This window comes from Ylistrum balloti, unplaced genomic scaffold, assembly GCF_031769215.1.
Source record: "Ylistrum balloti isolate Yb309-2 unplaced genomic scaffold, AGI_CSIRO_Ybal_v1 Utg370868, whole genome shotgun sequence".
NCBI lineage: Eukaryota > Metazoa > Mollusca > Bivalvia > Pectinida > Pectinidae > Ylistrum > Ylistrum balloti.
In genome coordinates, this window is record NW_026782496.1 from 62,193 (window position 1) to 76,360 (window position 14,168).

A 14,168-nucleotide genomic window follows, 5' to 3' on the forward strand; every position below is an offset into this window, starting at 1 on the left:
TTTATTTAAGGATACAAACTGTGAAATATTTTATGTCAGTTCAACAACATGCTGAACTTACATTTCAAAAAGTTATAACTATACCCAGGTTTTCCAACAATAGAATAAAACACACTATGTCTAGCACCAGTCAAAGATCAACATAGGTTTCCAGAAAAAAAACCCAGAAATTCACAATGAATGGAATTCCTAAAACTAGACATAGGATAAACCATGATATATAAAACCTCACATAGAGTAAATATATGATTTATATATAAAAAAAACTCCTTTTTTTCAATATTAAAGAGACAAGAGACTAATGGGCTTTAACATCTGACATTTATAAAGACCTCTTCACAACAGTAGTGGTAGTGAGAACAATTAAACAAATGTCATTAAAACAATTTTAAATCATAGCAGTGAATGTTAATTTGTTTGCTAGCAAAATCCCTTATGTTTTGTGAGAAAAAGGCGAAAAAATTTAACAACACTTTCTTGATTGGAGTTTCTGAACATTCCATAAAGTTTCAGCTCAAAGGCATCCATCAAACAGGTAAAGTAGTTTAAAATGGGCTTTTCAATATGCTATCCACCTTTGATTGCAGACCTTTAATATTACTTTTAAATCATTACATACAAGTGGTAAAATTCCTAATTTTTTCAAAAACTTGTTTTTCCCGACTTTCAAAAGTTATATCTAAACAGGGGCCTCAAACAAGAGATGGCCGTAATCCTAACTTCCTATGCATAAAAAGAATTATGGAACAAGAAGATATCAATGGAAGTCCTAATTAAGCCTCTTAGTCTGGGTTAAAAATCAAAAACATATCTCACGTTAACATCGAAAAAAAAAAAATACATATATACCATTCATTTAAAAACAAATTTGAATGAATACAAAAAAAAATTGCAGTCATTATGAACACTTTTATAGCCCCAATATACACATCATTCAGCAAATCTACGAGATTCAGAAAATTTCTGAGAAAACTTCCATTTGTTAATTATGCAAAGATAAGATTAAACAAAAGGCTATGGGCCTTAATGTTCTTCTGAGTATAAAGACCTACATATGAAAGAGGCCAAAGAGGCCTAAAATAAATTGCCCAACTACTCTACAAATTACATAGAAGTCATTGTTGGCTCATCAAGATGTTTTCAGCAAAACTTGAAACCATATTCTTTATACATACACAACACAATTTCCATTACTCCGCACATATTGCTTGATGAAGAAGCAAGCTACTGGTCTAATATCAGGACCCTTGGCCTTTTGGTTATTGAGAAGAAGTCCTTTTGACATTTTCACACATTTGATATCTTGACCTTGAAAGTGTGTCAATGTCATTCATATTAACAAAGTTTGTAGCCCTACATCCTATAATGCTACAAGCCTGATATTAATCATCATCCTGTGCCTTTTGGTTACTGAGAAGTCATTTAAAGTTTTGAAGATTTTTGCCACCTGTCAAGTATTTGGCTGAAATCCGTTCAAGCATTAAGAAGGAATAGTGTTTTGAAGCTAAATTTTGACTGACTTTCCCATTTGGGTCCCTTCCTGCCTCCAGGTCCGCAGAGATCAAATCAAGCCTCTGAATTTAAGAAATGATTCTCCACTTTCAGTGATGTTTCACTCCATATTTGGTTGAAATCCATTCAAGACTTAAAAAGGAGCAGCCATTTGAAGCAAAATATTGTATAGTTTCCCCTTTTGCGGCCCCGTCTCCAACTCCATAGTGGCAAATAAAAAATTTCTGAATCTAAGAAATAATTGCATTCCCTAACTGATGAATCAGGCCAAAGCTTGTTGAAACATATCCAGGCAGAAAGGAGGAGTAGGGTTTCAGCACATCCCAACTTGGGGCCCTGTCCCTGAAACCCTTGATGTCAAATCAAATTTCTGAATTTAAGAAATTTTTACTCTCACTTAATGATCCATCAGACAAGATTTGGTTGCAATACACCCCAGTATGAAAGAGAAGTAAGGTTTTGAAGAAAAAGTTTACACACAGCACATGGCGTACAACAACAGAGGAGCACGAAGGCTATAGGCCATCTTGTCCTTTCGGGTCAGATGACCTAAAAAGCTGAATAGTATATTTGAACAACTAGATGAAGGATGGAGCATCAACACCAGGGATTTCAAAGATTTAGATTTTTTTTGTTGACATGTTTCGGTTGGCTAGGCCAACCGTCTTCAGAACATATTTACATCGAAAATAGGAGAGCTAAAGTGTAAATTACGGTTCAAGAAGTTGATTGTTCTTATCACTTGATATTCAATTGTGAAGAGTTACCCGGAACGCCACCACACGAGAGGGGAAAGGGGAGAGGGGAGAGGGGTTGCCATTGCAGGAAGGTCGTTTCAGAATGATCCATGAATAAGATAGCAGAGTTCGGAGCACAAATGGTCCCCATATGGTACCTTGTATCTGAAGGTAGTGTTGGTTGCTGAAATTGAAACAGTTACAGGTAAGTATTAAACGTAGGATCCTCAATAGTATCCATGTAGGAGTGGATTTGTCTACTCTAGAGTCACGGTGAGGTATCGACATGTAGAGTGCAGACCGTGGGATGTCCTAAATAGTTAATTTTCCTGCGGACATGGCCAGTATCTTGGAGGTACGAATCCGCTTTTTGTGCTAAGGGTTTGAGGAAGTGATCCATCGTAACTGATAATTTTTCGGTCGGTCCTCCAGAGGCAGAGACAATGGGTTGGCCTGGATTATCAGTTTCATGTATTTTGGGTAGTAGATAGAATACGGGTGTCCTGGCTTGTTTAACAATGTTGTATTTAGCTATGTCAGGGGGTAATTTACTTCTATGGTTCTGGATAAACTGGTTGATGTCAGACATAATCTGTTTGGTTCTGTTGGTAAGCTTAAGTAGTGTTCAGGATTGTTGTGTTGGCATGATGCTTCATTTATGTAATCAGTTTTGTTTATAATCACGATAGCGCCACCCTTGTCAGCAGGTTTGATAACAAGATCATTACGTTGTTGGATTGTTTTTACGGCAAGACGATCCATCTTGTTCAAGTTCACTCTTGTAGGTTCTAGCGGATTACAGGTTTTAATCATGTGGTTAGTTACATTAATAAAAGAATCCAAATTGTCATCCAAACCTGGCCGGGGTGTCCAGTACACCCATTTCCTTTTCCATGCTTAAACTCTAGAAGACCAATATTCCTTCAGAAGGGCTACTAAAGTTCTCTCAAAGACAAGATGAGCATTCGCCCATTTAAGGAGAAAAGTGGCATAGTGGTAAAGTAGTATATTTTAAGATAAAAGTTCATGAAGGTCATCATCAAATAAAACATGTAAATAACCTGCATAAGCAAATGTTCAGGTGTAGTAGGTGCCTTTACAGGTAAGGTGTAATGTTGCACGTGTTGCTTACTTTTTGTGGCCTCATATCACAAGTAGAATGCAGGTATATAGACATTCAAGGGCTTACTAATAGTCAATACTGACCTCTCAGAAAATGTCTAAAATATCTCTTTGGACTTTGATTTGGTAATGATCATAAATGGTGCCATGTAAACAAAAAGTGAATATCAGTTTTTATATAAATGCGAACACACGACATCCTCTTGAATATTTTTCAGATAAGTTCATTTTCATTATAATGATATAAAATGATGGTATTTTCTCTTTGATGATTTTCAGTCAAAATTGCGTATATTGAGACTCTAACTCACCAAAAAGCAATTTAACAATTCATTTTACATGTACATGCATGCACCTGATTAAATGTAAAAGAAAAACTGTACCAATACACATTCTGTATATAAATCATAGCAATCTGGCTAAGTAATCAAATTAATTAGCATAAATACAGTCATACCCAGCTGGAATTCTTTGTAGTTTATAAAAAAGAAAAATTGTCACATTGTAATTTAAAATAAACTTGACCATCCAATTCCAAGCTGGTCACAATGACTTCAATGAAAATTTCATAAAGCAACATTATTTACAGCAAAACCAGAAAAACTTAACAAAACACTGAATAATCAGGAACACAGTTATATGAAGATAGTATTGCACGGTGAGCGTAAGGAAATTATTCATTTACAAAATTTGCAAAAATCAAGAGAACAAATTACACATGAGATTCAATAACAGAAATGAAAAAAGACTTTAATGAGTGTAAGGGGAAAAAACAGCCCCTACAAGCATACATATATTGCAGTATGATTATGTTATTAAGGCCCTGCGTTAAGGATGAGAATGCCCTATATTATCAGTTGCCTGTCTGTCTGCTTTTTATATTTCTTCTGTTTTCTCAACCCTGCCTACATTTTTTTTTTTTAAATGTGTTTATAATTTGAGTCACAAGATTCTCTATACATCACAATTTTACTTCATAGTAACAAGAAATGATTACAAGGAGTCAGTACGAAGCCACCTTTACAAGTAAGGCTAACAGTGAAATAAAAATCAGTAAGTCAGTGGATTTCTTACTACATTAACCTTAATTAATCAATATCATTGGGTGTCTAATTGTTTAATCAGAAAATTATAGAAGTTCTAGATGTCAGCAGTGACAATAACTCATTCTATCATCCTTTACTTTGTTGTGTTACTGAAGTATCTTCATCTTCTAAGGTAGTATCTTGGTAAACATCCACAGTCTATATGAAACTAACAGATAAAACTTTGACACCAAGAGAATAACTAAACATTTTAGAAACGAATTAAATATATGATATAAAGACACACATTGCCCGCAAAAAATATCACAGATGTAATAAACAAAATATCAACAAATAACTGGTTTGGTCAGGTAGCACGTCTAAAACTAAACATACATAAAAGAGCAGATATCTTGCAGGCAAACCAAAGAAAAATTCAATAAAATCTGTTTTTAGTCTTATGACACATGGCGTTTATAGTCCTATGAATGACAGAGCAGCAATGTTTTATATATTTGTTTCTTTATCAAACTTTTGTAAATCATTTGATTTAACGATGAATTGTCATTTAAGTTCAAATCTATACTACAGCTACTTCTCAAAATTTCTGAATAAACAAATTATAATTGTCATTTATGAAATAATGTACACTGCAAATTTCTAAATTTCGCTATGTATAGTAATTTATGAACTTGACTTACCATGAAATTCTGTACATGTTTGAAGGGACACCATTTTCAAATTTTTACAGTAATCATATATCTGGTTGTTACATTTCAGAAGATTAAAATTTTGTAATAAGGCTGCTAATAGATGCATCATATGTAAATATTACTTGGTTCAGAGTGCAATAGGTTTATTAGTTTTTCAAGCCCAGACCTAAGATTGTGATAAATGAACAAAACCGTGGTCCATTTACAATTCCAATATAAATTCTTCACTTTAACCAAACCAAGAGAAACAAATAATGAAGTTTACATTTACTTAAAATAGTCAAATACCAGTTCAAACTTAATGATAAAATAACTGGGTTTCAATAAATGGGTTTTTAAAAACTGCTTGAGAACAAATTGATAACAATATATACCTGTATTGGTTTTGTGATTCTATTTCTTGCTCTCGCCAGTGAACATTGTTTTATTTTCTTCAACTTCCTCTACCCGACTATGATCTTTTTCCTCAGAGTAATTTCTACGTTTCGGTCTGGCATCCTCTCGACGCTCATCGTAAAGATCATGAAATGCCAGAAAGATCATGATAATGTTCTTCATGGGAAAGATAGATATGTCTTGGCTATGAACATGCCACAAAAGCATCCTGATGATAAACAACGGCAGGTTGGTAAATGCCACAATGCTGAGTTTATGTAATACCACAAGATAATGCTTTCGACCTTTATGTCCGAAGTGCGTGCGATTTAACATCATTAACGATAAAACTGGTACAAGAAAATTCAGAGATGCGACGATAAGGATTGAGAGTTCCAATTCACTCGATATCTCATCGATATCTGATTGATTAAAAAATATGTTTAAAACATCAATCGAATCAAGCACATCAAATAGAACTGTTCCCGAAAGTTCCTCGATTCGGTACCTTCTGTTACAACTGGCTATGGCATCATGGTGAGTAAGTAGTAACAGAACAAACACAAAGCTGGCGGTAGAAATTGTCATCTTGAGGGTATTTGGTCCAAATACGCTTGCTTCGTTCAATGTCCTGGCAATATCTTGATATATGATGAAAACCCTTGCTCCGAGGAATACTGAATACACAAACCATGCAAAATAGCAGAGAGGAAGACTACCGGCCCGAACTGTTGAACCAGAGCCACGAGAACGGTGGATGATACTGAGGTGTCGGTAAGATATTAAAAAAGTCATCATGAAAACAAGTCCTATAGCAACATCAGCTGCCACCCAGCCATACCAGTAAATGTTCTTGTGGTTTACTAAGTAATAGTCAAGGATACCACCCTGTGCCAAAACCAGAACGAAGCATAGAACACGTGTCGGGATCTGATACATAGCATTACAGCAATTCACACAGGAGTTCCCCATTCTGGCCCAACGTCACGGTCACAGTGGAGCAAACTTGGAAGTATGTTGTTACACAAATGATGACTGTATGTCAAAACTGTTTTATTCACATTAAGATTAAGATAATTATTGGTTAGTTGAATGTCCAATACTGTTCCTACGTATTTCCATTTGGAATAGGAAGTGGTCACAGAATCGTTAGTACTGCGGTACACCATCCACACTACACCTTACTACATCTCCTGTGAATGACAAAAATTGTTTTACTGAAATATGACATCTCAAGCTGATTTATAAAGGAACATAAAGGCTTCACAAGAACACATGACAGTTTCTACATTCAGGAAACAATTCAAATCATACATAAAGTCTAGAGGGCCAGGTGACACAACAAGAGAATCGAAACCCTTTGTACCAGGAAATATAACAGGTTATACATTCCTGTTTACCCAAATATAAATGTTGTTTATCAAAAGAAACTTCAAATTTAATTCATTTGAGGAAGTTTCAAACTTAAAGAACAAAATCAAGATATAATATTATTACAATGTTCAAATATAATCAGAATAAATTTTCAGTGAATATTCCATCAAAGATGATGTGTCTTACTTGCATGACTATCAAGTGTAAAAATCCATCCTAAAATAAAAGGTTAATTCAACTAAATCCTCCATGAAGTATCTTTTAACTCTGAAATCCTTATGATGGGTGTTATCTTCCCTGTTGTGTCAAAGTCACAAATAGATAAAATACAAGTGTACATTAACTCACTTATTTATGAACTAGTAATGATGACATCTTTATGTGATTACCTGGTATTGAAATTCAAATATCAATAGTATTTTAAACACCACTTCACCACTGCTTCCCCAAAAAAGGAACCATGATGGCTGCAATGTCAGTGGCATGTTATCAATAACATGATAACAAAATACTTATCAACCTTAAATAAATAGAAGTATTTGTCTTTACTAGGTTAATACAAGGATTTGTCAACCTAAAAAGCTCATGATCCATCAGGTGGAAGATAACATCAGCTTTCAACCAATCCTTGTATAAACCTTAAAAAAAGTCAACTGTATAATTATGTGACACAGCATTTACAATATCTATATTATAACTAAAAACTGTGTACTTTTAGCCAGGTTATCAATTTGCGATGATAACCTCACATCATGGAATTTCCCTGTTACTGTTTTTAGTTAAGGTTGCAGTTTGCAAATATAACCTCTTGTGCAGGAATACTCAAAGCAGTTTCAGATTAACATTGCATTTTCTAGAAACCTGTAAGAGACCTCTCAGCCAATCTGTGAAAAGAATTTTTCTAATGTGTAACACATCATTACTGATTTCAAAGCCTTTGCTAGGATTCGAACTCAGGACCTCTGATTTACTAGTCTTAAACTTTGCCAATCAAGCCAAAAAAGATCTCAAGCTGAGCTGTGCTAGTGCAGCTGGTATTAACCAGGTTACATATTGCATATATATTCATCCCAGGAAAGTGACAACGAACATTCATTTCCAATCATATTTCTTACCCTTAGGCTTAATGAAAGCACTATCTCATGAGGTTGGGAAATTGTGTCAAATCCCTGGGGTTACCTTCAATATCCACTGAACATCCATTAGGTGAAAAATCAGAACTAAAAAATTGAGGAATACTAGAACTTGTCTGAAATAATAAAATCATCATGTATGGCACGTACTTCGGAGGCTAGTGACAAAAATATAGGTTCAATCCAATCAATGTACAAACATGTACAGTAAAATCACATCTGTTGTAAAAGTTAACATGTCAGAAAAGAAAAACAATTAAATGACTTGGTAGATAACGTGTTTGACTTACCTGTGTAAGACATGATATGAGTAGATGTGCTTCATGTCATGCTTATGATCTTGTATTTAATGCACTTCTCGCCAACACTGAGGGTATACCTGACCACACAACCCTATCTCTAGTGCTGTTCTTAGTTCAAATACACTTCTATTATCTGCCTGAACAAACAGCCTTAGTACATGTGTACAGCCGTTTTTAATTACAGGTAACTCAACATTACCTGCTGGCTTGAATTACAGATAACTATTTCAGAGCTGCAAATGACCAATATATCAACTTGATATTTTAGAATGTACAGTAAGGAAATGTATAGAAAGTAAACTCTCGTTGTGCTCCACTGACTTCAGTAGCGGCGTGTCATGATAGAATAAACACCAGCTTTATTTCGTTTTACTGCTCTAAAGCACCGGACACCATTGACCTAATAAATGCTCCATTATGTATTAACCTTCTCTTTTTCTTGAGGACATCCCAGATTCCCCTTGATTTCCTTAACAAAATATGCCTATGGAAAAACAGTGAGAGTCTTTCCATTAGTTATTCTTACTATCAATAATGATTATCAGCTACTATCCTAAATTTTAGTGCTATGCAACAAAGGTTTTTATACAGGGAGAATATCACTTTACATGTATACATTTACAGGGAGAATAAGACTTTACATGTATGCATTTACAGGGAGAATAAGACTTTACATGTATACATTTACAGGGAGAATAAGACTTTACATGTATACATTTACAGGGAGAATAAGACTTTACATGTATACATTTACAGGGAGAATAAGACTTAACATGTATACATTTACAGGGAGAATAAGACTTTACATGTATACATTTACAGGGAGAATAAGACTTTACATGTATACATTTACAGGGAGAATAAGACTACATGCATGCACAAGGTGAAATGAGTTCAATCATATGTAGATGTAAAAGAACAGTTTTATAATTGATGGGAAATATCCAGAATGATTCGTTTCTTCATATACATTTAGTTATCACTATATTTGTATATTACAATCCACAGGTAAAAGTTCTGGACTCTTTAAGTCATACATCAGTCACCATGTACATGTAGTTGTATCACCTAATGTAAGAACATCTGTCTCCAATTCAGAGATTCTGAATCCAAGATCTGACTTGGGTCAAAATGTTAGAGGTTTTCACAGACTGAAGTCCTGGTTTGGGACGTCTGGTTTTGGGGTTAGAGGAAACGCTGACTAGTCTAGTAACGTTTAAGAAGTAGTAGGACATGTACCTAGAGTTTACCTACAATGATGTGTATCCACACATATACTTGTATACAAATAGAGGACAGGTGTGTGATGGCTCAGCTGCTACACATTAACACCTCAGGGACTTTCTCTGTCCACTCAAAACTACTGAACCGGTGATTATAATATCCAGATTGGTATTTAACTAGCCCGAGGGAAATCAATATTCACCATATATAGAAATATAGATTATCTATAATATCTATATATAGACATTATGATTTAGATGTTTTCATTTCAACAGCTCTACTTTAGGGGTACACTGGCTGGAAACCATTGATTTCTCATTCTCATAAGCAAATACATTTACCTCACCATAACAAAATGTATTGATCTGAAATTCTGTTATATAACTCTGATAGCAACAGAGTACACACACAGAAACCACAATGACATAATGTTATAGCAATAATATACATCAACAAGATAAAACCTTTTCTGTTCTAAAAGGAATAGAATCATCCTAAAGTCATTCCAGAACTTTTAAAAATGTGTAATTATGGTCGATTGGTCTCTTTGACAGTCAAAAAGGTACCGCCAAATGCTGAATGAACAACACAGTCACAAGGTGGTTCCCTTTTATAATATACAGCCAAAGATAGGTTTATCACTCTAACTAAATACAAATGTCAGTTACTTTGTTGCTGTCTTGTACCAAGGTAAGCCAAGGTTTGCTGTATTTCATCAGAAATGTCAATCACTTTGTTACTGTCTTGTACCAGGTTAAGCCCAGGTTTTGCTGTATTATATTAGAAATGTCAATCACTTTGTTGCTGTCTTCTACCAGGTTAAGCCCAGGTTTTGCTGTATTATATTCGAAATGTCAATCACTTTGTTACTGTCTTGTACCAGGTTAAGCCCAGGTTTTGCTGTATTATATTAGAAATGTCAATCACTTTGTTGCTGTCTTGTACCAGGATAAGCCCAGGTTTTGCTGTATCATATTAGAAATGTCAATCACTCCGTTGCTGTCTTGTACCAGGTTAAGCCCAGGTTTTGCTGTATTTCATCAGAAATGTCAATCACTTTGTTACTGTCTTGTACCAGGTTAAGCCCAGGTTTTGCTGTATTATATTAGAAATGTCAATCACTTTGTTGCTGTCTTCTACCAGGTTAAGCCCAGGTTTTGCTGTATTATATTCGAAATGTCAATCACTTTGTTACTGTCTTGTACCAGGTTAAGCCCAGGTTTTGCTGTATTATATTCGAAATGTCAATCACTTTGTTGCTGTCTTGTACCAGGGTAAGCCCAGGTTTTGCTGTATGTTATCAGAAAGACAGAACTATAAACAAAATAAATATCTGTGTGTGTACTTACTTTCACTACATGATTTCAGTTCGACACCAGTGTGGACAGCTACAGGCTGGAAGAATGTTACGTTGGGGCCCACACATCCTTTTCACATTCTTATGATCATGAAAAAAGAAAATATTTACGTGAATATTTCAATAGAGCTAATCAAGTCAGAAAAAATGACACCTGTTTAGAAATTCAACATCTCGCCAATCTCACCTGTACTCTTCTATATACAGCTAAAGGGGAGGATTAATGAACGTTTCAATCAATCAGCAATAATCTGGTTCTATTAATAGATTTGTATGAAGGATCAATCTGTCATGAAAACCTTGACTGTTAATTTTACCTGAGCGGTTATTTATTGTACAGTGTGTAGTAATATGTACACAGTGATCAACGTCTTTATACATAAACATGTCATCACTGTGTTAACATTATATATCAAAGTAAAGCATTCGATGACATCTTAAGTGTCATGTAACGATTGAGGGCAGGTAATCCAAAAGTGATCATTCACAGGTAAGATCTGACAAAAGGTGACATAGAAATAGAAATGGTGAAGAAAAAATAATGCAACAGGAAGGGAAACTTATCAAAAGGGAAGACAACAAAAGGACCTGAGAAGACACCAAAGCAAAACAGAAGTCAACAGCAGGAACTGAAGAGACAGAAAAATAAAAGGAAATCAACAGGACAGAGTGGAGGTCGAAAACAAAAGGAAAAGCAACAATAGGGAGTGGAGAAACACCAAAACAAAATTGAAAGCAACAATAGGGACTAAAGAGACTACCAACACAGAAGAAAAAGCAACAACAGGGAGTGGAGAAACACCAAAACACAATTGAAAGCAACAATAGGGACTAAAGAGACTACCAACACAGAAGAAAAAGCAACAACAGGGAGTGGAGAAACACCAAAACAAAATTGAAAGCAACAATAGGGACTAAAGAGACTACCAACACAGAAGAAAAAGCAACAACAGGGAGTGGAGAAACACCAAAACACAATTGAAAGCAACAATAGGGACTAAAGAGACTACCAACACAGAAGAAAAAGCAACAACAGGGAGTGGAGAAACACCAAAACAAAATTGAAAGCAACAATAAGGACTAAAGAGACTACCAACACAGAAGAAAAAGCAACAACAGGAACTGGAGACATCAAAAACTGAAGCATAAGCAACAACATATATTGGAGAGATGCCATAACGAAAGGAAACGCAACAACAGGAAGTGAGGAGACACAGGGAAAGGTAAAGCAACAACAGGAACTGGAAAAATGCCATAACAAAAGGAGAAGCGGCAACAGGAACTGGAGAGACACCAAAACAAAAGGGAAATCAACGACAGGAATAGGAGAGATGCCAAAACAAAATAGAAAGCAATAGGAACTGGAGCGGCACTGATACAAATGGAAAAACAACAGGAATTGGAGATGCCAAAACAAAATGGAAAGCAATAATAGGAACTGGCGAGACACCAAAACAAAATGGAAAGCAACAATAGGAATTGGAGAGACAACAAAAGGAAGGTATTAACAGGAATTGAGGGGACACCAAAATCAAAGGGAAGGACAAAACAAGTACAAGTAATGAGGAGGCACAAAAAAGATTGATATGTTATTCTAAAACCTTAATTAAGTAGTAAATCTAAGTACTGGGATGAACAATCTCAACCAAACTAGAAGAAATCATTATTACAAAACAGTATACATTTTTATGTGTAATTTCTATATCCTTTAATACCTTTGGCCACATAGTTGTGTATATGTAGCTGAGCTTTTCTTCAATTATGTACAAGATTACGACAGTTAAGTACTGTAGACAAGAAAGACACAAACCTAAGTGTTTATTTTATTATCAGAGTACACCACACAATCTGTTTTCCTCTAAACATTCACTTCCTTAATTTGATTGTTATTTAATCCTATTGACCAGAGTAGCCCACTAAGATGAGACCCACACAGAGTGGATGTTATTCTATTCTTCTATAATTATACCCCCTTTATCCAATACAACAAAAAAGCATTAAAGCTAATTTAGTACAACACTGTATATTGTGAATCTGTTTCCAATGTTTCAGACTAATCCTGTTGAAGCTCCCATGATAGTGTTATCTGTATAAGATCTGGTAGCTGTGTTTTATCAGGAGAAATACATGTACACATAAACTCAGCCAGTCAGTAAGTGCTTCCAGATGTTGGGTATTGCTGCATACTCCAGATCATTGAGTAAGGTTCACAAATCTAAAATTTGTATCTGGTGGACCATTCTCCTATATGTAACCCAGGTATAAACATCCACAGAAATCATCTCCTAAGCTATGTAACCTAGGTATAAACATCCACAGAAATCATCTCCTAAGCTATGTAACCCAGGTATAAACAGCCACAGAAATCATCTCCTAAGATATGTAACCCAGGTATAAACATCCACAGAAATCATCTCCTAAGCTATGTAACCCAGGTATAAACATCCACACAAATCATCTCCTAAGCTATGTAACCCAGGTATAAACATCCACAGAAATCATCTCCTAAGCTATGTAACCCAGGTATAAACATCCACAGAAATCATCTCCTAAGCTATGTAACCTAGGTATAAACATCCACAGTAAACCAGATGTCACAGGTATAAACAGCCACAGAAAAGCTGGGATATTAAAATACATCCACAGAAATCATTAATTTATGTCCAGCTAAATATCCACACATATATCTCCTAAGCTATGTAACCCAGGTATAAAATCCACACAAATCATGTATATATCACATGTGTGAAAAGTACAGATTTATTCTATCATACAAGGGAAATAAATATGCTATTTCAAGGGAAAACATTGAATTTTTTGTCCCTGATCCCAAATTAACTGTGATAAATGCTAACCTTTATCCAAGGGAAATAACTTTATTTGTGAAAACATGCTTTTTTAACCTTTATCCCAAATTAACTGTGATAAATGCTAACCTTTATCCAAACTTTATTGTGATAAATGCTAACCTTTATCCCAACTTTATTGTGATAAATGCTAACACTTATCCAAACATTACTGTGAAAAATGCTAACCTTTATCCATACTTAACTGTGATAAATGCTAACCCTTATCCAACTTTGGTGTGATAAATGTTAACCTTTATCCCAACTTTCTTGTGATAAATGCTAACCTTTATCCAAACTTAACTGTGATAAATGCTTTGAACCTTTTCTCAACTCTAAGTGTGAACAGTATATCAGACTTTACATTTAGGGTGAATGATAACATGACAAGCCATGCAAAATGCTAACCTGTACACCTACAAGTAATGAAAAGACCGTAATTTCCCAT

General features: G+C 34.9%; 1 protein-coding gene across 1 annotated transcript; it reads right to left on the reverse strand.

The window, feature by feature from the left end:
• Positions 1-5,428: 5,428 nt before the first annotated feature.
• LOC132559162 (transmembrane protein 121B-like) lies at positions 5,429-6,500 on the reverse strand. Its single transcript, XM_060223775.1, has one exon. It carries the CDS (start codon positions 6,454-6,456, stop codon positions 5,503-5,505), a length of 954 nt encoding a protein of 317 aa, XP_060079758.1. The 5' UTR covers positions 6,457-6,500; the 3' UTR covers positions 5,429-5,502.
• Between the last annotated feature and the right edge of the window lie 7,668 nt (positions 6,501-14,168).